The following is a 27302-nucleotide window of genomic DNA, read 5'->3' as shown; positions in this document are numbered from 1 at the left end:
TAAATATGCGCCACAACATGTAACAATGTTGTGTATGGGTTTAAACTATTTAAATTAACTTGTGATCCCATAATCTATTTGTTACTTTATTTGTATAGACATTACACCCGCACTGACTATGCAAAGTGTTGATTTAGTAGGTTATTTTACTTTTCCAATTTCAATATCCGTCCACATGGGGGCGCTCCAACGCTACGAAAATAGGCAAGGCTCCTGTACTCAGATCAGTAGCCTCCAAGTTGTCTGAATCCACACAAAAATAATATTCACTCTCCGGTTTCATTGTCATTACGATATGGAATTTTGATCTTTGATTTTTATCTGTTTCTGTGGAGGAAAAAAACGTGTTTGAATTTAGTTTCATCACAATTTCAGTCACATTTTTCAGTGAACATTTATCAAATTATTTTACATTTACAGCAAATATGCTGTATATTGTTCCTGGGCCATTTCACCTTATTGCACATACAAATATAGATATATAATATATAATATACAGTGGGGGAAAAACGTATTTGGCCAAAATCCAATAGAATGTCTATGTGAAACTGACCAAATACTTTTTCCCCCCACTGTATCTATGTAATGTGTTCTGGGTTAGAGTCCATCACATCTGTCCAAAAGTGTTTCTGTAACCACTGATTATGGCGCCACAGTGACTCATATGGTAGAGCGTATGCATGAATGAGTGGTGAGGGGCTGTGGACAGATGGCGCAGATTGGCAGCCAGGCCTCTGTCAGTCTACTCCAAGGCAGCGGTGGTGGTAAGAAAGGAGCAAATGAATAATGACAACAGTGTAGCACTTTGAGAAACTTGTGGCACAGGCTTGTAAAGCACTATAAGAGTTTAAGCCATTACTATTATTACTGACTTACAAGTTCAGCACAAAACTGAATGTGGCTCAGTGGTTAGCACTCTTGCATCACACTAAGAAGGTCACTGTTAGAAAAGAAACAATGGTGTCCGAGCAGGAGTTTGGATGTTTCATAAGGCAGAAGTTTATTTACCATCAGTGCAGGACCCCGGGACATGAGCTCTCGACATGGCGCCAGTCTGACCATTAAAGCCGCTATGCTTCCACTTGAAGAGGGATAAACACCTTCTGTTCTGCGTCATACTGGTATGCAAACCAAAAACATTCAGTGTCTGAGAGCCACAATTACGGCTACGACAGAGATGGTACGACTGTACAGTACGATGCATAGCTATTTTATTCTATTCTCTAACATTCACAAGTATGGTGCAACATCCCGGGATGGCTGGGGCCTTTCTGAGGGGTCATCGCCCCCCCTTTTAGGAACCAGCTGAGGTGTCATCTCTGCAACACACATGGCTACACAATCCACATACACTTTAATGGCATTTTGCTTCCTCTGCATGTAAGTTTTTAATGATTTAATGAAAATATAAATGTTTTTAATGGGAAGAGCTGCATATTTATGCTGCTGTGCTCATTCTTAAACATATGAAAGCTGATGTTTTGCTTTGAGATATTGAGTAGGTACCGTTACAGTGTTGTTACATAAAGTTAAGTTTAAGCCTGTGGGCAAAAGACCAAACAAAATTTTATCAAACGTTTTATTCCACATCACAGCCACAAGACAAACCAAAACATGAAAAATATGTAGCTCAACACAAACTTTGGCATAAAACACAAAATGGCACAAAAGCAAGCAACAAACTCAGTAGTATATAAATATAAATATAAAGTTACGCGAATGGCTGACTTGTGTGATAAAGCACATTTCCTCATATCCCTGCCTCTGACATCTTTGGGATACCTCAGCCTGGACAATCCTGAAACAAGGAGCGTTGGTCTTCATTCAGCATCAAATAAATAAATCTCTTCATCTGTGACAATCATAGTGAAGCCATAAACTTAAGTTTTAGAATAAATAAATAATAGAATAAGAATTAAAAAATGATGGTACGCACAAAGCAAGATTGAAAAGCAAATCAAAAGTACTGTGTCAAAAAAAAAAGAAAATCAACAAAAAAACAAAGTGAACTTAACAAAGATAATAACCCAATAAAAATACACGTCTTGAGCATCAGAGTTTGTGACGTCGTCTGTTTGGTTCGTGTTCTGTAGGTCCGTAGAAAAGTGTGCTATTTCCTCTCTTTGGATATTTAGTGGGAGAGCTCTGGCCCATAAAACATCTTTAGTTCAATATTTTTTTTTGTTTATATTTTTATTGGTATACCATCTTCAACATGAGCCTATTCAAGCTCATAAAAATGTCCCTCTCTTCACAGACAGGGTGCAACAAGTGCTATAATACATCTTCTGTACAGATATCCCTGTTGTCCCAGTCATTCATCGGAGCCCAGCGGCCTGCCCCAAAGCAGATTCGTCCCTCCACATAAAGTCCTGCCGCTCCCCTCTGGTCAGGCTGCTCTCCACTGGGTTATGCCTGTACCCGGGTCTCCCATCCGGGCAAAGGGAGAGGCTTAGACGGGCAGTGCTGTTGCTGATCTTGTACAAACCGTTTGGTCCCAGGAAAGCTTCCCTCTCATTGCCCTGGTTGTTGGCCTCAAAGTCGTTGTAAACCGCGATATCGCTCAACGGTTTCCTTCCCTGTAGTCTCCTGCGCCTCCTCAAGAAGATGATGCCCACGACTAGCACAAGAACCAGGATGGACAGGATGCAGGAGACGGTGACGGTGGCAGATGTGGGCTGGGAGGTTTGCAGAAGTGCTGGTTTGAATGGTGGCTGCAGCGTGAACTCGCAGCTCGGGCCCATGAAGCCTTTGGGGCACTGGCACACAGGTCCCGAGAAGTGAGTGAAGCAGGTGCCTCCGTTCTGGCATGGTCGCTCCCCGCAGGCGTCAGAGCGGACGCTGCAGTTCTTGCCGGTGTAGCCCAAGGTGCAGGAGCAGCTGTAGTCATTCACACCGTCCTGGCAGGTGCCGGCGTTTTCGCACGGGCTGGAAGCGCAGTCGTCGATGTTCACCTGGCAGTTGGCACCGGTGAAACCCGCCTGGCAACGGCACAAGATGCTCTGGCCAAGATCCAAGCACTCACCACCTGCGTGATGACATGAGAAACAGTCTGTTTAGCACCTGAACAACACTGAGAACTAGTGGCGATATCAAGTACTGTAATTATGGGCATCAGCCGCCAGAGGTCACTAAAGGCACTCACCGTTCATGCAGGGTTTGTTGCTGCATCGGTCTAACTTCTTCTCACAGTTGGAGCCAGTGTAGCTGGATGGGCAGCTGCAGGTGTATCCTCCAGTCAAAGTCTCCACACAGGTGCCTCCGTTGAAACAAGGGCCATCAGCGCAGGTCATGGCAATGATCTCACAGTTTTTTCCATAGAAACCTTGCGGGCAGGTGCATGAGTAGTCATTCTCCAGATCCTACACAAAAGGAAAAACAACATTAATGTCAAATCTTAAAATAAGAGGATTCTTTTTTTCAAATGTCTTTATTGTTCTTACATTGCAGCTGCCTCCGTTCTTGCAGGGGTTGCTGTCACACTCGTTGGTCTCCAGCTCACAGTTGGTTCCTCCGTAGCCAGGCCTGCAGGTGCAGGTGTAGCTGCCTTGTCCCGTGTTGGTGCAGGTGGCTCCATTTGCACAAGGTTTGTGGTTAGTGCAGTAGTTTAAGTCCTGGTCACAGAAGAGGCCACCCCATCCCTCTTGACAGTTGCACTGCCATGGCTGGCTGCAGGTTCCATGTAGGCATCCTGGGTAGCGGACGCACTCATTGCAGGAGGGGCCCTGCCAGCCCATGCGACACGTACAGCCCCCAGGGGCCTCACAGTAGCCATGCCTCTCGCTGCAGTCCGCTGAGCAGATGGCTGGAGAAAAGAGGGAGGGGAGGTGTGTGATTACAATGGGCACGCCTTCTCAAACATCACACACACTCATATAGGCCCCTGTCTGACCCCTCCCCAGCCCAGACTTCACTGTTGGTTAAGCATTAAGCCAAGCAGCTGGTAGACACACTGCCTGAGGAAAACGCTTTCTTTTTTTTAATCTCCCCCATCTCACACACACACTCACACACACACACACACACACACACACACACACCAGCGTACACAAACACATCACCTTGAAATATGTGTGTCTAATGAGCTCCCGCTCTTTCTCTCATTGTAATAGAGAACAAAAGGCAGATGGGGCTCACAGACCTCACTGCCTCATCCTAAAGGACATTGCTTTGGGATGTCACAAAGATAAAAGATATACTTTATGTGCTGTGAATAGACTACTGCACAATCTGCCCACTTCAAATGATCACTGTCATTAGCTGGACAGGAGCCGATGAAATGGCTTTACACATGCTTTCACTTGCAAAGAGCTGAATTTTTCACAAGAGTCCACTCTTTTCTTTTTTTTTTACCTCTTGTGTTATTTTTTTCTGAGTTGTGCTTTGTGATTTTAGAAAATTTTAGGAATAAAGGATCACTTATAAGAGGCCCACACACTCACCTCCGTTTAAGGTGCATATGACAGATTAAGACTATCCATGTCACGTGAAAAATAGCACAACAATATTTACTTTGCCAGAAATGCTATCAAATTTACCCTGGTCTGACATTTTGTGATGTCCTTAATTGTTGGAAATGGGCACAGATTGTGACTTATAATCACCGTGAAACCTAAGGACTATGAGTGAGCACCAGTTCCATCCTCAGAAAATGAAACTCTTCCTTTTCCTATGCCACTTATGTTTGAGTGCAAGTTGCAACATTTTGTGACTTTGCTTTTGATTTATACTTACGCTCAGAGCAGTAGTTTCCCTTCCATCCCTCAAGGCAGATGCGGTTTCCCTCCTCATCACAGGTGTAGTGGCCCAGCGTGTCATCACGTGGCCTGCAGTAGTCAGCACAGCCGTCTCCAAAGTAGAACTCATCACAGAACACGTGGTAGGAGTACCGCAGCTCGCTCTGTTCCCCAAAATGCACGTCCTGGGACCAGTCCTCTCCGATGGCCAGTCTCCTCCTGGTGGCAAGACGGCTCACCAAGTTGTTCTGGTTTTCTGGAATAGAGCAGTCATGTTATTACGCTGATATCCATCTCATCATTACTCCATTACAACAGTAAGAATCAGTAGAGAACATAACCATACCTGTGTATTCAGTCTGAGATTCTGCATTCCAAGCTTCAATGATCAATGAAAAAGTTCCCTGGAATAGAAAAAAAATACATGTTTATGTTTTCATGCTGCCACTGTTGATCCTGTTGTCATTGTTTGTTTGAGGCATAGATTCTAAACCACAACGTTTGAAAAGTTTACTTACCGGCCACTTGAAATGAAAAGGCACTCTGATTGGTGCGCTGCTTGAGATGGACGTGTGGTCGGCGCGGATGACGTTGGTGTGTCCGGTGCCAAAAGTGCATGGTGGCTCAGCAGAGATCACATCCTCTGGATGCTTCAGGCAGATTCTGAAGAAAATGTGACAGTCCCTGTGCCTTTTGCAGATGCGATGCGCGGTGTGGAACGAGTGGATCTTGAGCTCGAACACCCCGGATGACAAAACCTGTGCAAAACAAAACAAATGCATTAGAAAGTCTGTAGTAAATATTGCGCATAACTGTGCGTAAAATGTGCGTAAAAGTGGAAAACTTTCGCACATTACTTTCCATAAACACTCTTATACTTACAGTGTTCACGAGCGCAAGAGCCAAGAAGTATCTCAGATAAAGGTGAGCCATTTCATCAAAGTTAGTTTCCCTTTTTCAAAGTTAGATGATAGTCCGCATTCGTTACGTGTGATAAAATCCTCCAAACTGAAGTGGAAAAAAGTACCGGATTTTAAGCTTTCAAAATCGCTTCATCACTGTTAATTGTAAAATCCTCGTGGTCCCTCCTTTAGTTTCTTCTTCTGTTCCCCGACTCCTTCCCTAACGGCACTTGTCTTGTTTGTGTTCTGCTGCGTAAAGACGCGGAGGGCTTTTATACCCCTGACGCAGCGTCACTGGCGCGAGGCGGGGCGCGGGGACACCTCAGGGGAGCAGGCTGCTGACACATGGGGGTCTGAGTGGAGGTCTGCACAGCCCACACTACATCTGGACCAATTCCACATTGGAATATGCATTAGAAGCTGGCGCGAGGCAGATATGTTTAACCTTATCACATGAATTTTAATCACCCAGAAAACGTGCTGATGGTGTGTCATGATGTTGGCAAAATTCCATAAAGTAGAACAAAAAGCTGGGCTCGCTGTCAGTCTACTTCTTGTAATTTTATGCAACTGTAAAGAACGTTTACCTAGTGAAATAAACGTGCCTTATTTTAGATATATGCCAAAGAATATGCCAATCTTGAGGCTACAAGTTCTAAATCGGTTTCTCAGTTTTGTGTGTGCAACAGTTGGATATAGCCTACAGATAACGATTACGTTTTACATGAACTAACCTAAGTTCTGAACGTTCAAAGATTTTCAAAGTTGTTTGTCACTTTAGCAGAGGCCAGCGTTGTTAACAAAAGTAAGGAAGCTGTAAAGAATAGCATACAGCTTTTCTTTCTTCAAATGCAGCCTCTAATTGCCCTGACGCGTGTGCAGTGAATGCTCGGGGGCAGGGCCCAGTCTATTGTGCGTGCGCCTCTGCGGTTGTGGTCCAAAGCACAGTGACTGCGTGTGCTGATGGAGGGGGGGGTCTTCGTGAGTTCGGACTATCATGTTGCCTTTGTTTGGGCCTTATCCGAACAGCTGTATGGTAATCAGCGGCACATGGTCGGCTGTGTGTGGGGGCTCCTACCCCCACCATTGTCTCCCCGAGGCGTCCACCCTAGCACGCGCATACATACACACCGTTAAGCCCTGGAGTGCGAGTATTGATTTAGGAGGGAGCACCTGTCACTGGCATAGAGATAAAGCAAAGTACATAAGTGTTGTTGAGACGGAGAGTCAAGACTGGTCTGATGGAGCAGTAAGAGCTAAGTTGCTATGGTATAAGACTCCAACTAGAATAATTTTAATAAGTACTCTTTTTTCTTTTTTTTACTTTGACCAAAAACTGTCTAAGCCTAGACGTTGAGATGACATAAGCCTATTACTAAAAACAAAAACAAACAAACAAAAACGCAGTGGGATGTAAACAATGGACAATGCATGAATCCGATGTGTTCATAGACGGTTTTTTTTACTCGAAAGAAATAAAAATTGGTTTCCTAGACTGCAGACTCATGTCTTGCGTATTTGGCACATGTCCCAGTGCACAAGCATGTCTGGTGCTGCAGTGGTCCCCAAAGTCGCTGAAGCGTGGTGCTGGGGGGAGGAGCCATTCATATTAAAATTAAGGACAGGACGCGTGCCTGAAGTGGTGGCTGTGCATATCTTGGCACGCTTCTCCCAACACGAACAAAAGATTCGTCAAGAGTAAACAGCATGGCATGAACAGCAGGCGCAACATAAAGTTGTATTGCACTTGGTCATGTTAAGTCTTAGCCTTTACTGCTGCCCTTGAGTGCATGCATGACAGAGTGAGGCAAATAACTTCAGTCGAACCTATGTGTGCTATGTTAAGTGCGTTAACTTAATCTCGTGACTAATTTTCAGATATAGCACAAAGTATGATCACTTTCTTCTCTGAACATTATAGTTTTGTTTTGAAACCATTTTGGAGCCATGTTGTTCATCTTGCTTTCCATCAGTTATCTGGAGCTGCTTATGGTCTCACACAGTGAATATTCTGTTGTTCAGCGTGTAAAGACAGACTGGCTGCAGCCCACAGGGTACCCAAGACCTGTGGCTTAAAACCAAGCTGGAAACATTACTTCTCCACTGCTGTGTCCCAACAATGGCTATTTAAACCATGTGTTATTCCTATTCAAGCTAAACGAGCCCATTTTGGTTCCATCTGTCTCAACAAAATTCTTCAAGACACCGATACATTTGGGTCCTGGATCAGCACTGAGGGGGAGCCAAATGGTTCAGGTCTCTATTTATGTTGCGTTTTCCACCTACGTTAGGCGCTCAAAGTGCTTTATATGAAGGAACCACTCACCCATTCATGCTCTCATTCATCCACCAGTGTAAGCAGATACTGGAGACAAGGTGGGTCAAGTGTCTTGCCCAAGGACACAACAACAGCATGCACCCGTGTGGTTCAAACCGCCAACCTAAGACGGCCCACTGTGAATAGTAGTTGGTGTACCTAGTGTTTCAAACTATTCAAGTACTACCTCATAAAGTATTCGACCTTCCAAGCACCATCAGGCCTCTCAAGACCGACCTAATTTGGACTAGATTATCTTTAAACTGCATGAGGGCAAATCATACTAAACCGGAAAAACACTTCACTGTTTGACCAGCTTTACTGCAACAGATCAAGTATTATCTCAGACCGTGTACCCATCTCTCAGCCTTTTCCATCCTGCCATTGCAGGAGAGACAAAAAAAAAGAGTCACATATTGGGCCTGATACAACTGACTGAACGACAGCTGATCTCTCTTCTTCTTCCCTTCTGCTTCCCCCGATGGCATTGCATGTTGCATTGGATTTTTCTGCATAGAGTCAAAAGACTTGTCAAAAGACCAGGGATGAACCTTCAAACTATAGTCAAGCACCTCTTTACAAAATACAAGTGTGTATCCTAATTGCTGCCTGTGTATATGGCCATATTGTTTGTGCTTTTAGCATGCATTGTTTTTTTATTTATTTGGGTGACATGGGCGGTTACACAAAGCGACATTGTCTGAGTGGCGGGATGAATGGAAAAGATAAAAATGTATCACAATATTTTGATTCAGCAGTTAAGTATGAAGTGGTTTATCTTGGAAGCAGGAACTTGGTGATCACAGAGATATGACCTGGTAAATCCAAAAAATGTGACAATAAAAACACTATGATAAAAGTCTAAACAGCGCTCATTGCCTTCAAATCGCCCTTTGTGATTTCTGTGAAAAGGAGCTTAACAAATAAACTTTACTTACAACTACTAACTTGTAAGTAAAGTTTATTTGTCCAAATGCTGGAGGACAAGGTGCCCCGCATTTGGACTCTCCAGGTCACTCTGTGGAGTCTTTGTGGACTTCAGCTCAGTCCAACTCCATTCAGACACCTGATGATCCAGAAGCTGCAACACCTCATCATCTCCACCAGGATGATTCAGCTAATTTACAACTTCCTGAACAACAGGTCGTACGGCTGGGATCTACCACATTAGCTCTCACCATAAAGAACTGGGGCTCCACAAGGGTGTGTTCTCGGCCCTTTCCTGTACGCACTGTACACAAATAACAGCGTCAGTCCCTCGCCACACATTAAATTTCTGAAATACTCAGACGACACCGCCATTCTTGCTCTACTCTCAGACAATAACCCTAATATGGACCATGGAGTACAACCACACTGTCACACACTTCATCAAATGGTGTGAAGATAATCATCTGTACCTCAATGTCAATAAAACAATGGATCTTATATTAAGCTCTACTTCACCACAACCACACACTGTCATTAACAACCAAACAGTAGAAACAGTGAACAGCTTTAAATACCTTGGACTAACAATAGACGACAAACTTACATTCGATCAACACATCATGGACATTCAGAAAAGAAGTCAACAACGGCTGTCAATAATCTGGAAACTGAAAGGACTTTATGTTGCCCCATCTCTGCTTCTACGCTTATATCAATCAATTATTCAACCTTTAATATTGTTCTGTTCCACTTGCTTGTTTTAACCTGTTAACTGTCAAGAACAAAACCAAACTCACCAAGGTAACAAACACTGCAGTCAAAATCATAGGACTCCCCACACCAAACCTCAAAGATCTGAACAACTGGGCCATTGGACGCATTGCACTCTCCATAGAACAGGACTCCACACACCCCCTGCACGTTCACCTCACCCCTCTGCCCTCAGGACGGAGATACAGGACGCTCAGATGTGGGAAGGCTCGTTTTATGAGAAGCTTGATCACAGGCCCCACTGAGTGTATCCCATATTGTTTGTTCCCTGTTGTTCTGTCTGTCCTTTTGTCAAAAATGCACTGTGTATGTGAAAAAGAATTTCCCCCTGGGGACAATAAAGTCGTAAGTCTAAAATCTTACTAACTCTTGGTGAATTTAAACTTTCCTGGCACACAATACCATACAATCTAAAGTTAAAATTAAACAATGATCACTTAGTACAAAAAGAAGTGGGAGAAAAATATCCATCTAATGAGGAGGAGTTAAACGGAAAATTGTCTCCAATTACAGTGGGAGGAAAAAGTGAGTAAACCGTTTGGAATTTCTTACATTTCTGCCATTGCTCATAAAATCACAAGAATTAGTAGACAGTGTCTGCTTAAACTAGTACCACCCAAACATTTACATCATATTTTTTATTGGCCATAACATGTAAACATTCACAGGACAGGGAGGAATAAGTAAGTACACCCTCAACTCTAGCTGGTTGACCCTCCTTTGGCAGCAATATCTTCATCCAGACGATAACTGTAGTTGCAGATTAGATGTGCATAACAATCAAGATAAATCTTGGACTATTCCTCTTTACAAACTGTTTCAGTTCAGTGAGATTCCTGGGATGTCTGGTGTGAATGGTTTTCTTGAGGTCATGTCACAGCATCTCAATGGGTTTAGGTCAGGACTGGGCCATTCCAGAAACCATTCTGAAGTTGATTTGCTTTTGTGCTTTGGGTCATTGTCTTGTTAAAGCACAGATCCTTTTTTGAGGAGCTTCAAATGTTGGACAGATCTCCTCAAGCTTTGAATTTTGGGTCCATCAGTCAACAGAATACCTTGTCAGTAGTGCTGGAGCATCCAAGTGCTCTTTCGCAAACTTCAAACGTGCAGCAATGTTCTTTTTTAGACAGCAATGGCCTCCTTCCTCCTTGGCGTTCTCCCGTGAACTCCCTTCAATGTTTTACGTATTGTAGATGTGTCAACAAAGATGTCAGCATGTGCCAGTGATTTCTGTAAGTCTTTAGCTGACACTCTCGAGTTCTTTTTCACCTCATTGAGTGTTCTGCGCTGTGCCCTTGGAATCATCTTTACAGGACGGCCACTCCTTGGAAGTGAAGCAACAAACTGCCTCCATTTATAGACATTTTTTTCTAACTGCAGAAGACTTTTAGAGATGATTCTGTAACCTTTTCCAGCTTTATACAAATCAACCATTCTTGATTGTAAGTCTTCAGAGAGCTCTTCTTTACTAGCAAATCTTCACTAGTGTGTGTTTTTCCGTGTGCAGGGCCACACCTCAGTGACTGGACTTCAGGTTGGCTCACACCTGACTCTAAATGTCTGCATTCATTTGTCTAATTATCTCTTGGAGCATCCTTAGCCCGGGGTGTACTCACTTATTCCATGCTGTCATGTGAATGTTTACATGTTATGGCCAATAAAAATATGATAAAATGTAAATGTTTGGGTGGTATTAGTTTAAGCAGACACTGTTTTCTCATTCTTGTGATTCTAATAAAGCTCAGACCACATTTTATGACCAATTTATGCAGAAATGGAAGAAATACCACTTTTTCCTCCCACTGTATAAGGTTTTTCCACCTACATTAGGCAAAACGCTTTACATCAAGGAACCACTGAGCCATTCACGCTCTCATTCATAAACCAGTGTACGCAGATACTGGAGGCAAGGTGGGTGAAGTACTAAGTAAGAGTAAGTAAAGTTTATTTGTGCATAGAGCTTTTCACAGATGAAAATCACAAAGCCAATAGAACAGACTTTAATTGCACATCACAAAAAAGTTTTTTCTTTCAGAATCACCACAAATTTGCAACTTTTGCAACAATGTGTTGTTAGGGATAGACTTCAATACAACTGAAAATTATCAAGGCTATTTTTTGGGTTAAATCCATAAACAGTCGAACAGTGTTTTGTGGATATTGGAACATCTTATTTAAAAAAGTAGTGGTTCAAGTTTGGATGATATCGCACACACTACTCAACCAACAGCTAGAAGGTCTCAGGTTTGAGCCCCAGCCGGAAGGGGGACGTTCTGGATGGAGTTTGCATGTTCCCCCTGTGCCTCCTCGGTTTCCCCTACCAAAAACATGTACAATAGGCCAGAATGATTGAGAGTGTGAGTGAGTGGCAGACTCTCTTCTATCAGTCTACCCCCACTGAGTATAGCTCACCACCACTAGTGTGAAGGTATAATGACTACAGTAGTGCTTGGAGAAACTTTTCAAGATAGGTTTGAAAAGCGCAATACAAGTTTCCACTTATTATTATTTGCTTTAACTGTACTGACAGAATGAATGTCACATTGCTCTGCGCTAACATTGCAAAAGTAAAACTAGAAGATACTTAGTCACTACTTAATTGTATAAGTAGTGAGAATGAGTGGTGATAAATAATGCAAAGGCAAGTACGCAGCACAAGCTACCGTAATTCTGGCAAAATTAATGCCAGTCAGCAATTTGCCTAATAATACCCCAGACCCTCCAATCTGCCTTTGATTCTTTGATTCGGCCCATAAATTTGCTTAATGGGGAGGTGGAGGCGCTGTTTGCATTTTTTAGGATCTTTATTGCTTCCTTATTCAGCAACGTAATGAGATCAGCCAATCAGCTAAATGACATGCATAAAAATGAGCCCCGGTGCCACAACACACATGAACAGAGCAGCGCGACCCACCAGACGCTCATTGTCCCGCGTTCAGACAGCAGGCCCCTGAAGCTCCCCTGAGGCCTGGCTCGGATCTGGATACCCCTTCCTCCCTCCCTATACCAAACCCCCCCCAATCCACACCTCCATCCACCGCATCCAGTGGTCCTGAGGGAGAGGGACGGCCAAGCTGCACTCCGGAGGCAGATGCTGGCCACTTGCCCTAATAGGAGCCGGTCCAAAGGAAGGTGGAGGGGGGTGACTCCAGTGAGGTTCCCATGGTCCGCGGTCACACCCCTGTGAGTATTACAGCGGCCAGGGTGCACTGTCCATCTGCTCCTGGGACACAATGCTCCAGCTCCACAGGGAGATGGGGGTAGAGGGGGGTGGGCAGGTAGATGGGGAGCATACCCACATACATCAATATTCCCGGTCCAGCTGAAGCATGCACAATGAGAAATGAGAAATGTATACGGGGAATGGTGCAAACACAACTGTTAAGTGTAAGTGTCAAGTGACTGCATCCATTTAACAAAGAGCAGAGTCAGAACAATTTACAATGCATTCAAATGTAAACTTAAATATTGCGTTTTTAAGACATTCTGCCAAATAAAAGCATCTCGACTTTGTTGTTTATGACGTTTTCTGACTCTGCAAACTCATGCCCATGTTTCAAAGGCCTGAACTGTACTTGGATTTTGAACCCACAAAATATATCAATATAAAGGGGATTGTATGAAATTACATTTAACGTGATTGTCATTACACATATGATAAATGTCAAACTCCACACTACAGCTACATTCATCATGCTTCCTTTGCAGTAACATCTTTATAATGTATTATGATCATCAAGTAATCGATAAATTCTTGAAAATGTGTCCTAATTTCAGGATATCTGTTAATGGAGCAAGAAAAAAACATTTAATTTCCAGTAAATGTTGTGTTTTATCTAATGTCGAGTGCAAAGTAAACATATTTTTCTTCATTTGAGTGTAAACCCATTAGTCAATCATGTGCAAATTAACTCAAGCAGAATTAAATATTTATTTCTAGATTACTTTCTGCAGTGAAGGCACTTTTCAATAACATTTCTGATACTTTTTCTCTTGAGCAAAAGTACAAAATAGAATAAAACGAAACAGACCAAGCACAAATAACTACTAATTGCATCATATACTGAAAATGACTGTGGCTAATTCAAGACTTTGGCCCTGATGGATTCATTTGATTTGTGAATAATTAGCTTACGGGAACGTGACTGTGCATAAATAATATCCCACTGACAGCAGCATAATGAAAAGAAAGCAGAACGCGTTAATTGCATTCAACAAAGAAACAAAGGATTGCTGGTTTAACATATTGATTAGTGACGGGGTTTGCAAACTTCAAAATCAAAAGAGCCTCGGCCTGTTTCAAACTACGCAAACACCTCAGCAAATTTTTTGTTGACATCATTTGATTGTAAATTTCTTAATTAGAGGCAGAAATGTTATGTGAAGGTCTGGGGGAGTCCAGAATGTGTTTCCATGTTCAACATAGTGAGACACAAAACATTATAGTTCAATGTATGTAAATGGATCCCTGTGGTCCTCACGCTGCAGATCCTAATGTAGAGTTGGGCTCTGACTTATAACCTCGAATACTTTGAAGAAAAGATTGCACCCAACTTCCATACTCTCACCAAATGATGTGCTTTTCTTCTTGCTTTATTTTATTACATTAGCATCCGGTGCAGAACCTTGAGATTTTGGAACAGTTTGTTTCAAAGACAATCGGACTTTACTTTAATGCACAGATGATTTACTATCATTTGCACATATCAGGTTGATACAATGTTTAGAATAGAATAAAATTACTTTAATGTCTGCATACACAGTGACGCAGAACTTTGCCTTTGTACTGAAAAGCAAATTTAGTCTTAAGTGCACAACTGTAAACGTCATATAGTAGCACACAATACTAGGGCTGCAGCTAATGATTATATTGTAATTGATTAATCGATTAATCACCTGGCTGTGAATGATGATGTTTTTTTTTTTCTTTTTTTTTTAATCACATATAGCTTAAGTGGCGCTACTTGAGGATGTGTTGGAGTAACTAAAGGGAAATGTTCTATTCATGAAATTTACAATGAACAAAATGTACACAGACCCGAACTATAAAGTAAAGTAAGTTTTCATCAAAAATACTACATTTTTTATGTCATTTTTGCTCCATTTGAGTCAGTGTGAACCAGAAAACGATGAATCACTATAATTACTAAAATAGTTGTCGACTATTTCAATAATAGTCGTTTCAGCCCTACACAATACTTCAATTACAATTATTTTTTTTCTTTGTAATGTGCAGCCAAATTTGTCTTTGCTTATACACATGAACACAGCTTGTAATAAAAACACTGTACATCGGTATGTAAATAAATTATTGATGTTTGGTAGTGTAAAATGAACTGATAAAAAGCAAAAGGACTAAAAGTATGCACTGATCCAAACTGGTAAAGCAGCATGATGCTCAACACACTGTTTTGGTCAACATCACCCCTCAGTCTCACACCGACTTCTCCAACAGACTCTGTAAGACCATCTCATTAACTTTTATCGTCTAATACCGTTGCACCATATGGAGCAAACAAAGTTGTGTGCGAGAACCTCTGTCCACCTCTCCAGTCCTGCGTCCGATGAGCTAAATCAAAGTGATTTGTGTGGCTCAAGGGCAGCTGTATAATTACTTCATTGTAGTTGCACAAAGGAGGCCCTATATAATGATTTAATCCTGGTCCAAGCGGAGAGAGAGGGAGAGGGAGAGAGGGCAGTCTTCCTCTGGCCCTATACCTTTCCACTGCTGCTGGGTCGCCCTAGTGGCAGATGGGACATGAAAGGGGAGCGAGGGGGACTGAGAACAGGTGGGGGTGAAAAATGAAGAAAAGGAAAAAGCCACAGGGGTCAACTGTGGCATTCAGAAAGGGGGAGGGAGTACATACGGACGCACACAGGGCCGATCGATACAAAGTTTAGTGCTCTTTCATGGGGGCCGCCCCAAAATCAATGTCTGACCACAGCAGATGTCAGCCAACTCTGTGCACAAGAGAAAAACGGCGAGAGGATACGGTGACATACAGATACATGTCGTGATAGAGACAAAGAATATATCTTCACTGACAGACGTGTCCACTGCTTGCTTTAAAAAATGATTTCTGTCTGGTTACCAAGAGGAAGATTATAGGTGTGTTGATTTTTACTTTTCGCACCAAGTTCAACCACATAAAACACTTGAAACTCCAATTACCACCGTATAAAATAGCCGACTCTCCAGGTATAACATTTCACAAATATCACCAAGTCACCTTGATCAAATGAAGCCTAAACCTGGTCTAAAAATTTGACTAAATTATGACTAAACTGAGTGTAAACAATGTTTAAACCAGAATAAACGCAAAAAATGTAAATGTATAACCAAAATGTTAGAGAAATGATCACTAATTAAAATGAATAAAGTTTAATATTGCAGATAACCTTGAGTGTCACCTGGAGAATATGTTGCGGTCAGAAGTTTGCACCTCTCTCTTGAGAAAGACGTGGTAATAAAAAGCTAAATATGGTAAACAAACCCAGCCTGTATGCAAAAGTCAAGTATAGTGAGAATAGGCAAATCAAAATCGATGAACTGAGAAGAATTATGTTTAACAATATCAGAATTTGTGTAATATTTTATGTCTGATTACAAAATAGACATATGTTTTTAATGCAGCTTTTAGTAAACTGTTTTTATGTATTTATATATTTATTTTTACTATGTTTCCTTGGGGGAAACAAATAATAATGCAAGCTTTTACTTATTTATTTTGAATAGTTTACATTTTTAGGACAGCCTCTTAAGAGCATTTAATTCTATTCTTTATTACAAAGTTCTGTTGAATCATTTATCAGTGATGTGTTCGCTGCACTTTCATGTTAATGTTTCTTCTGATGCACGAATTGCACTGCACAGAAATCTCCCCCTGTGGCTCTACTTTATTGTACAATTTCAATGGAACTACAGCCGTTCATGGAGAAAGGGAAGGTTGCATTTAGTAACGCCATGGAGCTGAATGGGGTACAATGGATTTTTATAGACACTCAACGTGAATAAAGCTATTGAGAAAGGCTTTAGTCTCAGGTTTAAGGGTCCAGTAAGAGGGGCTAAAGGTAAAAGGCTGTCCCACAAAAGGAACAGGGCTGCCTCTGCCCCCTGCCTGCTGCTTTTGGTTGAGGCTGCTGCAGACGATCACAGCCCCCACTGGAGGAGCCTGGAAACATCCTCCCTTCAGCTCAGTACAGCAGCTGTTTAACAAAGGGCACAAAAGAAGCGAAAAACAGGAGCTTACAGCACATTTCACCAAACCTGGGGAGATTTTAATTTATTTTGCTCCAACTTTGGCCTTTATGCATCTACCAAAAATAAATAAAAAGGCACTTTACTGCAACTACTTTGTTTTAGGAAAAAACCCATGGACCATATTGTGTAATCAAAAACATTAATAAACAAACCATTGGAAAAATGTAAATGAAAGTTTCTAAACATGAGCCAATGTCACACCCAAATTATTAAGTATTTATATTGACAGCGTGTAGCTGACAACTCACTGGCCATGGCACAAAACGCAATAACGCCACCTTTTGGTCAATCTCTGTAGTGACAAGCATAACACTTTAATCTAAAATGAACTGCTGCGTTGTTCTATTGTGTTAATAGGCGAATTATAACACAAAGAGCTCTTAAGTACAGATGAAATTTATTTCATAAGAAATTAAATTATTGTTATTCAAGTGTTCATGTAAAAAAACAGACAGTACTTTGCACGCCTCAGACACACTGGACAGTTGTGGAAACTTTTCACCATGACAAATCATAAAGTGTGTAAAAGCTAAATTTATATACAATGACTTTGTGGTCTTTGCATGAAAGAGTCATAACTTATTTCATAAATGTGTTCTGTGACACTGAAGGTGTTTACTGTACAGTTTCAGGAGCTCTAAAATGTTGGTTTTCTTTGTCTTGGTTACAGAAGCAATCTATACTCTATATCTAAAATAAACAAAAGAATGTCTGAGTACTATTAAAAGGAACGGTAACCAGCGAGGAAGTTCAGGGAAACTTGAGGTTTTCTGTGCCAAAAGGCCTCTGAAGAGTCCGCGCCCCTACTTTTAAATCAGCCCACTTCATTGCTATAACACTGGCCGTCCATTCAGTTTATCGTGCATGAGTGCAATAGCGCCACCTGTGAAGTCCCTGAGAACCTGCACGGTCTCCCGCTGCAGCTGTAAGGACTCGCGCACAAACTCCTGCTGCGTCTCTGCCAACTGCTGCACAGACTCGGCCAACAGCTCCAGTGACCGCGACACCGTCTCTAACAGCATGTTGGTGGTGTGCTGCTCGCGGAGGCTCTGTGACACGCTGTCCATTAGGTTCTCCTTGGAAGCCTTGGAAGTTTGATCAGCCCTGGGGAGTATTTCTGCTGCAGAGGTCGAGGGTTCGGACTTTGCTGGGTTGGGTTTCTGTATGCCATTGTTTTCTTTGTGATCTTGAGATGATTTGGAACGCAGGCTGGGGGGTGGAGCTTCTTCCTTTTGCTCATCGTCCGATTCAGCAAATGTTGTTTCATTGTCTACAACATAAAACAAAATCAGCTCATAAGTTTAGCTCGCATAGTTAAACATCATTGTAAAAAGTAGGGCTGCACGATATTGAAGTGACTTGTGATATGCGATACTGCTGTGCAATATCGGGATAACGATATTATTGCGATATTTCACTAAACACGATATGTTCCATTTTTTCAGCAAATTGTGTCAAAAGATGACTTAAAAAACACCCCATCAGGACCAAAACAAGGGTAGAATTTAACAAGGCTAGTAAATGTTACACTAAAACTGAACTTATACACATGACTTGCAAAAAAAATGGGTCGATCTCAGTCAGATGAAGGCTATGGTGATGTTGCGATATATTGTGGCTTCTGGCGATACGGATATTGCATCAGCTAATATCGCGATACAATATTTTTCGCGATATATTGTGCAGCCCTAGTAAAAAGTAATAGTAAAACTCACCTTCTGACAGCTCCAATGGCGCATCAGCTGTGAAAAGAAGTGAAATGATCAGTGTGCCTTACATTTCAGTCATTTTGCATGGCAATTTGACTAGCTTACCTAGTTTAGTACTGCCACTAGAGAGGCAGGACAATGGTGGGGGCATGGATGTTTCCAATCCTCCATTTGGGGAATTCCCAAGTCCCATCATTTCATCTTCTTCCATGTCTTCTTCATCGACCATTTCGTCATCGTCGCCCAGTGGACCAAAGTCTGATGTTCCATCATCATCCTCTGCCATCTCCAGGATTTCAGCAACTATTTTCTCTGTAGGGTTGAGATTTCTTGACATGCGTGCGTTTGCTCCTCTGTTAGGCACTGTTCCTTTCTGCATGGCAGCAATTTTGCGCTTTGTGTCACATTTCATGTCTGACCATTTCTTTATGACTTCAATGATTTCTCGTTGACACTCTCCTATTTCATTCACCCGAGCTGTTATTTCGGCCCATGTGCGTTTTTTAGCCTCTGTTGGCACGCTACGATTGAATTTACCTGAAAGAAAAATGTAAAGTTGTTACTACAACATGAACGCAACATGGTAATAGTTATTTCACTCTATTTACGTGCTGTTGAAAGTATACATACCCACAACTATTTTTCGATTTTTCCGAATTTCGGCTAACATTATGTGGACCTCGCTGAAAGTGAAACGTGCCTTTCTCTTCTTGAAGGGGTCACGGGGCGAGTAGTAAAGTGGGGCAGTCTTTTGTGGGGAAGACATCCTTCACTCAGCGATTCTCAGTATCCAGCTGTTTCAATCAGAGAATTCTGTGCAATACAAGAAAGTGAAAAGGGTTAGAGAGCTCAAGATTGTGTGAAGTTTACAAACCTTAATCATGAGACTGCAAGGCTGAGTTTATTATGTGTGCGCACCAACACAGTGAAGTATGTGGATGAACAAAAGACGCGAGAATCTACAATGCATGTAGTTAGATAAGCTTTACTGGCGACTTTCCATATAGCTTCGCTATCTGATTAGAATCACCACAAAAAGGATAACCGATGCCCACTGCTTCCAATAGTGTGCCAAGTTTCACATTGCTAATCCATCACGACTCGCACCAGGGTAGCTAGCATTACTGCTAACAAGCTAAGCTATCACGGAGTTAATGTTACCATCGCATAGCTTCGAGCGGAGATGTTGGATATTTTCGTAGGGTAAATCTAGTTCTAAATGTGAAATATAGCTCTATATAAGACGATGGGCTTACCTGTGAAGCAAAATAAGTCTAAATATACCCAGAATGTGTAGTTTTCTGGAAATCTTCTGAATAGACACGCACCATCTAGCTAAACAAAATCTAGTAGCTAGCTAGCTACTTCTAGGCAGCTACCGGTGTTACGCCGAAAACTGCCTGACCGTCGAGATATGCATCACCGTGAGCACGCGCAGCGAAGACAGGGATCGGCAATATCGGTTATAATTTAGTATAGGTTGTTATCCTCAATTATTTAAACACAAAAGGAATCGGCTACAGTTGACATTGTGAGAAGACAGCCCGTAAAACCCTCCTGTCTCAATGTGCACGCTCAGAGTTCATGGGGGTGCAGCTTTCGGCATAACACCGGCATCCGTGTTTGTGCGCTCTATCTTTATATCAAAATGTAAAATATAATAAACCGCCTATTCTTTACAAATAAGTGTACAGATACAAAAAACAGGAGTGGTTAACGCAATTTATTTTGCGGTTTATTTGTTCCATTAACTAGTGTCTTTGGCTTTTGATTTCTTTTGCCGCTAGTTTACCAAATTTGTTTACATGGTCAAAAAGGGGGAAACAAAAGTCACCATTACGTCTTCCGTGCTTTCTTTGACAAATGTGCATGACAACTATAATAATGTAACTATGCCACAACCACATACAAGAGATTGACGATTATCAGCCCCATTCATTATAATGGTCCCGAGTGGTCTGTGAAATTAACATGGCTGCTCAATCTCCTCCTACGAAGCCTGTTCCTTAAAAGGGCAAAAAGGCAGGTGGGTTGATGGCTAGGAGTCACCAAAGTGCTCCAGGGCAGCGGCGGTCAGTTAAAGCTATCCATTAAGTTTGTAAAACATTAAAGTTACAGACTATTACTTAAAGAACCCATGTATTTTGTCAACATAAAAAATTACATAGTGGGTCTTATTTTTCCAAATATAGCAATTTATTTATTCAGGCAATTTAAAAACAACAACAGCAACTACAGTATCTTTATACTATAGGCCTAAGTTGCCACTTTTAAACGTGCATACATTTCAGCAAATTGATAGAACACAAAAGTGTTAGTTATCACCATACTACAAACTGCATAGGCAAGTCACCACCATATTAGGGTATATTTAAAATACATTTCAATGAAATTAAGGTGTACCCAGAGGATGCCGATCCTGTCCTGCTCATTCACATTTTCTGACAACTTTAGTATTTGTGTCTGCTGTTGACACAAAAAACAATAAGTTTATCAGTCACGTTTTGGGGGGGAGAATGGCACATGGATATTGAGCAGACGATGCAACAGGATAATGCACTGGGCAGATGTGTTCAGACACATTTAAACAGGCTGTGTTTTCTTTCTCTTAAATACAGGCTTTTAAAATGCTTTATCTTTCATATTTGTTTTAACTTACACTGCACTTCCCATGAGTACTTAAACTGAATATAATTAAATTTACTTAATCTATACTAAATATATTAAATATGCACAAGTGGTGTAAATCATCAGCACTCCTTGGGTCAAGTGCATTTGTACACCAGACACGTGGCAACATTTCAGTAACACTTGTTTTCGGAGGCCACTATTCTCACAGTGCACAACCCATTAAATGTTTAATAACAGATTCCTTGAATAATTGATCAGAACAATACATAAAACTTATGGCATAATAACTGCATATGGCCCTGCATGAAAACACATGTAAAAGTGAAAAAAAAACCTCATGCTTTAACCGTGTAGACGAAGTGGCACTGTAACAAAAACTGAAGATGAGGCGTCAGCTGGATTCAAGAGTACATGGTCAACTGGAGCCACTGCAAACACACAAAAGAAAGAGCAATGGGAACTGTGTCTTTCCTATTATAAACTCTCATGTAACACATTTACCTCCTGAACATTGACTTTTATTTTTCCATTGTTGTCTTTATCCAGAGTTTTGAAGGCACCTGACAGGACAGATAGGGAGTTAGTTCCATTAAGACAAAACTGATGAAATAACTAGAAAATTAAAGTGGACGTACGGCACATGGCGTCCAGCCTGACAAGACAGCCAATGTAATTGTCGAAATCCATGTTTCCGTTTTCGTCACTGTATCGTCGTATTATCATTTTAAACAGCATTGGGTCAAGCGGGAAGCCTGAAGAAAGGAAGAAAAAAGTACTGAAAAAACTGCAAAGATGTATGGTACACAATACGATAACAATGTTACGCTTCTGTTTGAGAACTAAGGCGTGATATGAAAAGGGACACATTTTATCTATAATACAAGCCAATAAATTATTACTCCCACAGTCGGTACATTCAGTCTTAGATGTTGATGAATTCATAAATCTCACCAGCTGCAGTGAAGGCTGCAGGGAGTTCATCAGCACCAATAAGTCCAGACCCATCTCTGTCATAGGACTTGTACACTCCCTAAACAAGAAAGTATTAAGGCATGAGCAACAATTACCTAGAAAGCCGAGTCACAAACTCAGAACAAAAATAAATAATGAATCAGATCAGAGGTAAAGACTAACATTTTTTTCTTATATAATTTGTGTGCACCACTTTTGAAATGACCTGAAAGCTGCTAAAATTTAAATTTGGATGAATCTTCGATATATATACATTTTCCTTAATAATAAATATAATTTAACAATGAGCCGATAGAAAGATTAAGGATAAACATGGGTCTGCATAATAATCTAACTCCCATAGATACAAAAAGAGTATCATTATTATACTACTACTTTCTATCATGTGTAGGACATTCACAATGGTCTCAGTCAGGAGTCTAGAGCCTCTATAGTACTAGGCCTCTGTTGGACTAAATGTGTAATGCACTCACCTGCCATTTCTTTACATTGTTCCACAAGTGTTTAAATTCATGGAAACCAAGTTTCCCAGTGCTGTCGCTCTGAAATGGAGTTAAAGAAAACAAAACAAACCACAGGAGCTTTCTCAAGCTCCATCCAAACAGCAAACGACAGCCACGGTATTTGAAAAGGCAGACTTTATGTTTGGACAATAATATTTATCTGTGATGGGGCAGAAAAGTATCTTGTTTATGTGTGTGATTTAATACAATCACTGACCTAATTTGGTTTTATCATTTGGTTACTTATTTTTGGGGATATTACTTCTGAAACTATAATATCATTAATACAGAGAAGTCACTTCACCCGAGTGTGGATATTATAGTATATACACTGATGGGAACATTTCAAGAATGTAACCATTGCTCCAGGTTTGCGGCCTGGGTTTGAGTGAGAATCTCTATGCTAATTTTATGGCTGTACCTTTGTTCTTTGTTTTGTGGTAAAATGATTACATTTAGTCCAAGTGCTGTTTGTCATTGAGCCACTCTGTCCAATCAGAGAACATCATCGTGTGACCTTTACCTTTACCTCCTTGATAGAGACTATAAGAGCTGCTGAAATCATTGTGACAGCAGCACAATATAGTCAGAACTTTGGTCGTGTCTGTATTGCTCTGAGTGTTCCTCAGAGTATTTGTAATATTAAACTACTCAAATGGAGATCTGTTTATGTTGGTAAATACTCGATTCTTACACTATATTACACTATATCTCATTATCTCATTTCACGACTCCTTATCGTCATTCTTGTGCGTCAGTCAATGGTATATCATGTGGGGAAACCGTCTGTCAATGGCAGATTTGGTGAGGTAACTGTGTATATTAACCTGTCAATACAAAAGCTTAGTTTCTTATCCTTCCTGCCACACAGATCCACAACACACACACCCACTAATGACAGAAAGGATACATCCATGACTGCCACCATGCTTCTGCAATTTTCAATGGTGAAGCCATCGGTCTTCAGGTCGCCATCTAAACAACACAAATAAGTGAAATAACCCATGTTGCACGTCTGCACAAGATGAGTGACAAACCAGCCTTACGCTTTGAAATAATTCTGTTCAGGATGTTCATGAGTTCATTGGGGCTCACTTCCATGTCCTATGAAACAACACACGAAATGATTATTGCTGCGGCCCATGTCACGCCACAGAAAAGGTGCACATGAGACTCACTTCGCCGGCAAGCTGTTGGAAAACCCTGCGAAACTGCTTCTCCTCGTCGCTTTCATGTTGCTCCGCATATGCAATAGGCCTGCGTGGTGGAGGCTGTTGGAAGAAACAAATGTAAGAGGGAAACACAGCGTCTAAAATTAGCAACATCCTGACAAACTGTGCAAATCAGTCACTCACCGGCTCGGAGGGCATGAAGATGGCAGGATCAATGTTGCTACAAATAACAATAACAAATAATTAGACAAATTCTGATACCAGTGAGGTAAATATTTGATATGAATCTCACCTGACAACATTTATGAGGCCTCCAAGAATATTCTTAGCCGTAAACATCTTAATGTCTCTGTGAACGCAAAACATACACTGTTATTTTTACATTTTTTGAAGGCAGCAATTAAGCCTCAATGCAGGAGCGGATCTAGAGGGGTGGCACGGGCAGCTACTTGGTGCTTACAGAGGCTCACTCTCAGTAAGTAATAATAATAATAATAATAATAATGCATTGGTTTTATATAGCGCTTTTCTGGACACTCAAAGACGCTTTACATTGCACTATTCATTCACTCCATACCCGGTGGTGGTAAACTACTATTGTAGCCACAGCTGCCCTGGGGTAGACTGACGGAAGCGAGACAACCAGTCTGCACCATCGGCCCCTCCGACCACCACCAACCACTCACTCACTCACTACATTCGCTAGGCTTCCTGGTGTTACTAAACGGTCTCCCATCCAAGTACCGACCAGGCCCTTCCCTGCTTAGCTTCCAAGGTCTGAGGGGATTGGGCATCACAAAGGCGGTATGACCACTATACTTTAAGTACTTTTTTGACAGGACAAAGGATTAAAACAACTTAATAGCTAAAGGTGCCAACTCCTGTGGCTCCCAAGATGATGATTTTTTTTTTTTTTGCTACTATTTGGGAGGCGATCAAGCAAAACTTGCAAACCCCCACTATAAACATTCAACACAGAAAAATGTGTTTCCACCCCAGAAATGATTCCTGACCCTGCTTGCCACCCCGTGATTTTTTTCTAGAGCCGCCCCTGCCTCAATGTATTTTGAGGATAATCACAGATGTCAATCGTCTTTAATGAATCCTTTGCACAAACAGTTATTTTGTATTATTTTTTGACGTTTTTTAATATGTTCTGATGCACTGATGACAAAAGGTCAAGAAGGTTAACTGGGTTCCACGATTCAAAGCAATTACAAAATACCTTTACAACACATTCGTAAAAAACAATAAAAACAAATGCGTGACACCAAGTACTCAATACTTTTTTTGGGACATTATATTCCAGCTAAATTCACAAAGCCATGGCACAGTTTTCCTTATGGCTCGTGACAAAATAGCCTGTGTCCTACAAATACTTCCTGTGTCGAATCCTAACTTCACAATCACAACCACACCCATGATGCAAATATAATCCTACATCTGTAATCGGGAAATATCCGTATATTAAACTCTAAAGTTTCAGAAACTGTGAGTATAATGCTGTCGTTGTAATATACACATGAAGAACTACACGCTGCCAATGCATGTGTAGCTTTAGCAGCATTAATGCGCTAGTTACACTTAAACAACAATTTAAGCTAAAGAATGATGAGGATTTGCTGTAATGCATTGATTGAGTTAATTTGGCTCGTTTATGGCTGTGTAATTCAGAAAAGAGAGTTAGCTTTAGGGCATCCGCTACATCGACAAATAAGTGAAGTCGATGTAGCGAGCTGTCATGTTTAGCTTTCCTCAAGAGTTAACGTTAACCAGCACTTTCCAACAAAAGAGAAACGACGCCGCTCTCACATTAGCTGATAAATCATGTACTTACCAGCAAGGCTCTTGGCTAGTGTGTCAAGATCAATCGCGAGTAACTAGTTACAGCTCGAGTGAGTGTAATAATTTGCGCAGACAGGAATGCAAAGTCTCCACGCCCCAAACACGGCCCCAAATGACGTCCAGAGATCAGCAGCGCGACAAGAGGATTCTTCACCGAAAAAGTCTCGTTACATCGGTAAATAAGCAGGAAATTTAAGAACGGCAACACTCTGTTAAAACACGTATCATTTATAGTTGGGTTAGATATCTACTCTTTTTTTTTGCGTTTATTTAATGCAAATAAATAAATAAATTAGGTGCCTTTTAATTGCAACACACGCCATCTTGTGGAGTGGAGGATGAACTGCAACACGTTAAAACGGTGAGTAAATGAACTGCACTGTTCAATCACGTTTTGACCTCTTTATTAATTGATTTGGTGGTGCGCAATCCACGAGAAGGGGAAAGCTGCAGACCCGGAGCCGAGACAGATCTACCGTGAGGCGAATCCAGACCGATCAGCTTTTAGGAGGGTTGATATGTTGATCTACATCACGCACGTGAGGAGTTAGTGGGCTGAATTATTTCTTATTTTTCATGAAAACAAAACAAAACAAAAGTCTTATGAACAAATTTGGAAAGTGTAACTAGATGCTTCTGTTGATTGATAAAGATAACATAACTTTGAACAGCATACAAATTGCGTGTTATTTTTGTTCCAAAACGACCCTTAAATCTTAACCTGACCTCTACCATATCAACTCTAACCTAATCCTAATCCTAAACCTAACAACCCTAACCAAACCCTAATCTTAACCTACCCCTAATCCTAACGATTTTAAACTAACCCTAACAATAATTGTAAAACATGAATATTAATAAATACCGTCGTTGATTTGCTCCTACCAGCAGAGGGCGCACTGTCACGGCGGATGCGCAATCCATAATGCTTTTCTCTTACAGTTAGTTTATGCTGCATGATACATACTCATATTCTTGTTCCCAAATTTATGGTGTGACATGTAGCTGCAGCTTCGTAAACCTAACAACAAAGATGGCATAGACTGTCGCATTTAAGTGCACAACGTTCATAGTTTGAATAAATACTTCATCACAGAAAATGCTCAAAATATCAATTATGTACATTGTTAAAGTTGACACTCGCATAGCTGCAGTGCAACTAAATGAGTAAGTTCTGAAATAAACAGCACATGCGTAACATCAACTTCAACAAACACGTTTTTTCATGCATAGCCTACGGACAACGTTGTGAAACCTGACATGTGCTGCACCCACCGCGCAGATCCTGCAGAGGGAGTCCGAGGGCGCTGTGCTGTTGGGCTGAAGCACTGCACTGTATAGACTGCACTACACTATAGGAGGCTAAATGGAGGTAGCCCACATTTAACCCTTTAGTCATTCTTTTAAATTTAGCTCTGACTCAGTGCGACAGCCTTTGTGACCAGTGTGGCCCTTTGATATTTGCTCATGCGTGCCTAATCCACATCATTACAAAATCATTGCACCAATATTATGTACCAATTAAAGGGCAGTATATGTAGTCAGTGTTATGA

The 27302-nt window shown here is 41.3% G+C and overlaps 3 protein-coding genes across 3 annotated transcripts; all 3 read right to left on the bottom strand.

Annotated features, from left to right (window-relative positions):
• Positions 1-1592: 1592 nt before the first annotated feature.
• Positions 1593-5868, bottom strand: dlb (deltaB). Its single transcript, XM_079566849.1, has 7 exons — positions 5619-5868; positions 5255-5494; positions 5083-5140; positions 4735-4992; positions 3444-3805; positions 3146-3362; positions 1593-3028 (listed from the first exon to the last, which is right to left on the bottom strand). Exons 1-7 carry the CDS (start codon positions 5667-5669, stop codon positions 2319-2321), a joined length of 1896 nt encoding a protein of 631 aa, XP_079422975.1. The 5' UTR covers positions 5670-5868; the 3' UTR covers positions 1593-2318.
• Positions 5869-17294: 11426 nt separating this feature from the next.
• On the bottom strand, positions 17295-20132 carry LOC306970434 (uncharacterized protein). The gene is made up of 5 exons (XM_079566411.1): positions 19883-20132; positions 19257-19439; positions 18732-19163; positions 18633-18659; positions 17295-18187 (listed from the first exon to the last, which is right to left on the bottom strand). The coding sequence occupies exons 2-5, from the start codon at positions 19390-19392 to the stop codon at positions 17748-17750; spliced, it is 1035 nt and encodes a 344-aa protein (XP_079422537.1). The 5' UTR covers positions 19393-19439; positions 19883-20132; the 3' UTR covers positions 17295-17747.
• A 668-nt stretch (positions 20133-20800) lies between these two features.
• capns1a (calpain, small subunit 1 a) lies at positions 20801-25869 on the bottom strand. The gene is made up of 11 exons (XM_079565703.1): positions 25742-25869; positions 24197-24253; positions 24088-24124; positions 23911-24003; positions 23779-23836; positions 23643-23707; positions 22703-22771; positions 22209-22287; positions 21893-22009; positions 21759-21817; positions 20801-21685 (listed from the first exon to the last, which is right to left on the bottom strand). The coding sequence occupies exons 2-11, from the start codon at positions 24241-24243 to the stop codon at positions 21659-21661; spliced, it is 651 nt and encodes a 216-aa protein (XP_079421829.1). The 5' UTR covers positions 24244-24253; positions 25742-25869; the 3' UTR covers positions 20801-21658.
• Between the last annotated feature and the right edge of the window lie 1433 nt (positions 25870-27302).

The sequence above is a fragment of the Gobius niger genome (assembly GCF_951799975.1).
Source record: "Gobius niger genome assembly, chromosome: 11".
In the NCBI taxonomy this organism is placed as follows: domain Eukaryota; kingdom Metazoa; phylum Chordata; class Actinopteri; order Gobiiformes; family Gobiidae; genus Gobius; species Gobius niger.
The sequence above is the reverse complement of the archived record's forward strand: the minus strand, read 5'-3'. Positions and strand labels throughout refer to the sequence as shown.

Bases quoted from the DNA above. Each gene is read 5' to 3' on its own strand.
- LOC306970434 (XM_079566411.1), bottom strand. From the start codon at position 19,392: ATGTCTTCCCCACAAAAGACTGCCCCACTTTACTACTCGCCCCGTGAC. The intron at 19,164-19,256 runs GTATGTATACTT...TTTTTCTTTCAG, and splicing joins AAATCGAAAAATAGTTGTGG to GTAAATTCAATCGTAGCGTG. The intron at 18,660-18,731 runs GTAAGCTAGTCA...TTCTTTTCACAG, and splicing joins TAGTGGCAGTACTAAACTAG to CTGATGCGCCATTGGAGCTG.
- capns1a (XM_079565703.1), bottom strand. From the start codon at position 24,243: ATGTTTACGGCTAAGAATATTCTTGGAGGCCTCATAAATGTTGTCAG. The intron at 22,772-23,642 runs GTATCCTTTCTG...ACTCCATTTCAG, and splicing joins GCATGGTGGCAGTCATGGAT to AGCGACAGCACTGGGAAACT. The intron at 21,686-21,758 runs GTAAATGTGTTA...GTGTGTTTGCAG, and splicing joins TAAAAGTCAATGTTCAGGAG to TGGCTCCAGTTGACCATGTA.
- dlb (XM_079566849.1), bottom strand. From the start codon at position 5,669: ATGGCTCACCTTTATCTGAGATACTTCTTGGCTCTTGCGCTCGTGAAC. The intron at 5,141-5,254 runs GTAAGTAAACTT...TTTCTATTCCAG, and splicing joins CTTTTCATTTCAAGTGGCCG to GGAACTTTTTCATTGATCAT. The intron at 3,806-4,734 runs GTAAGTATAAAT...TCTTTTCTCCAG, and splicing joins GGGAAACTACTGCTCTGAGC to CCATCTGCTCAGCGGACTGC.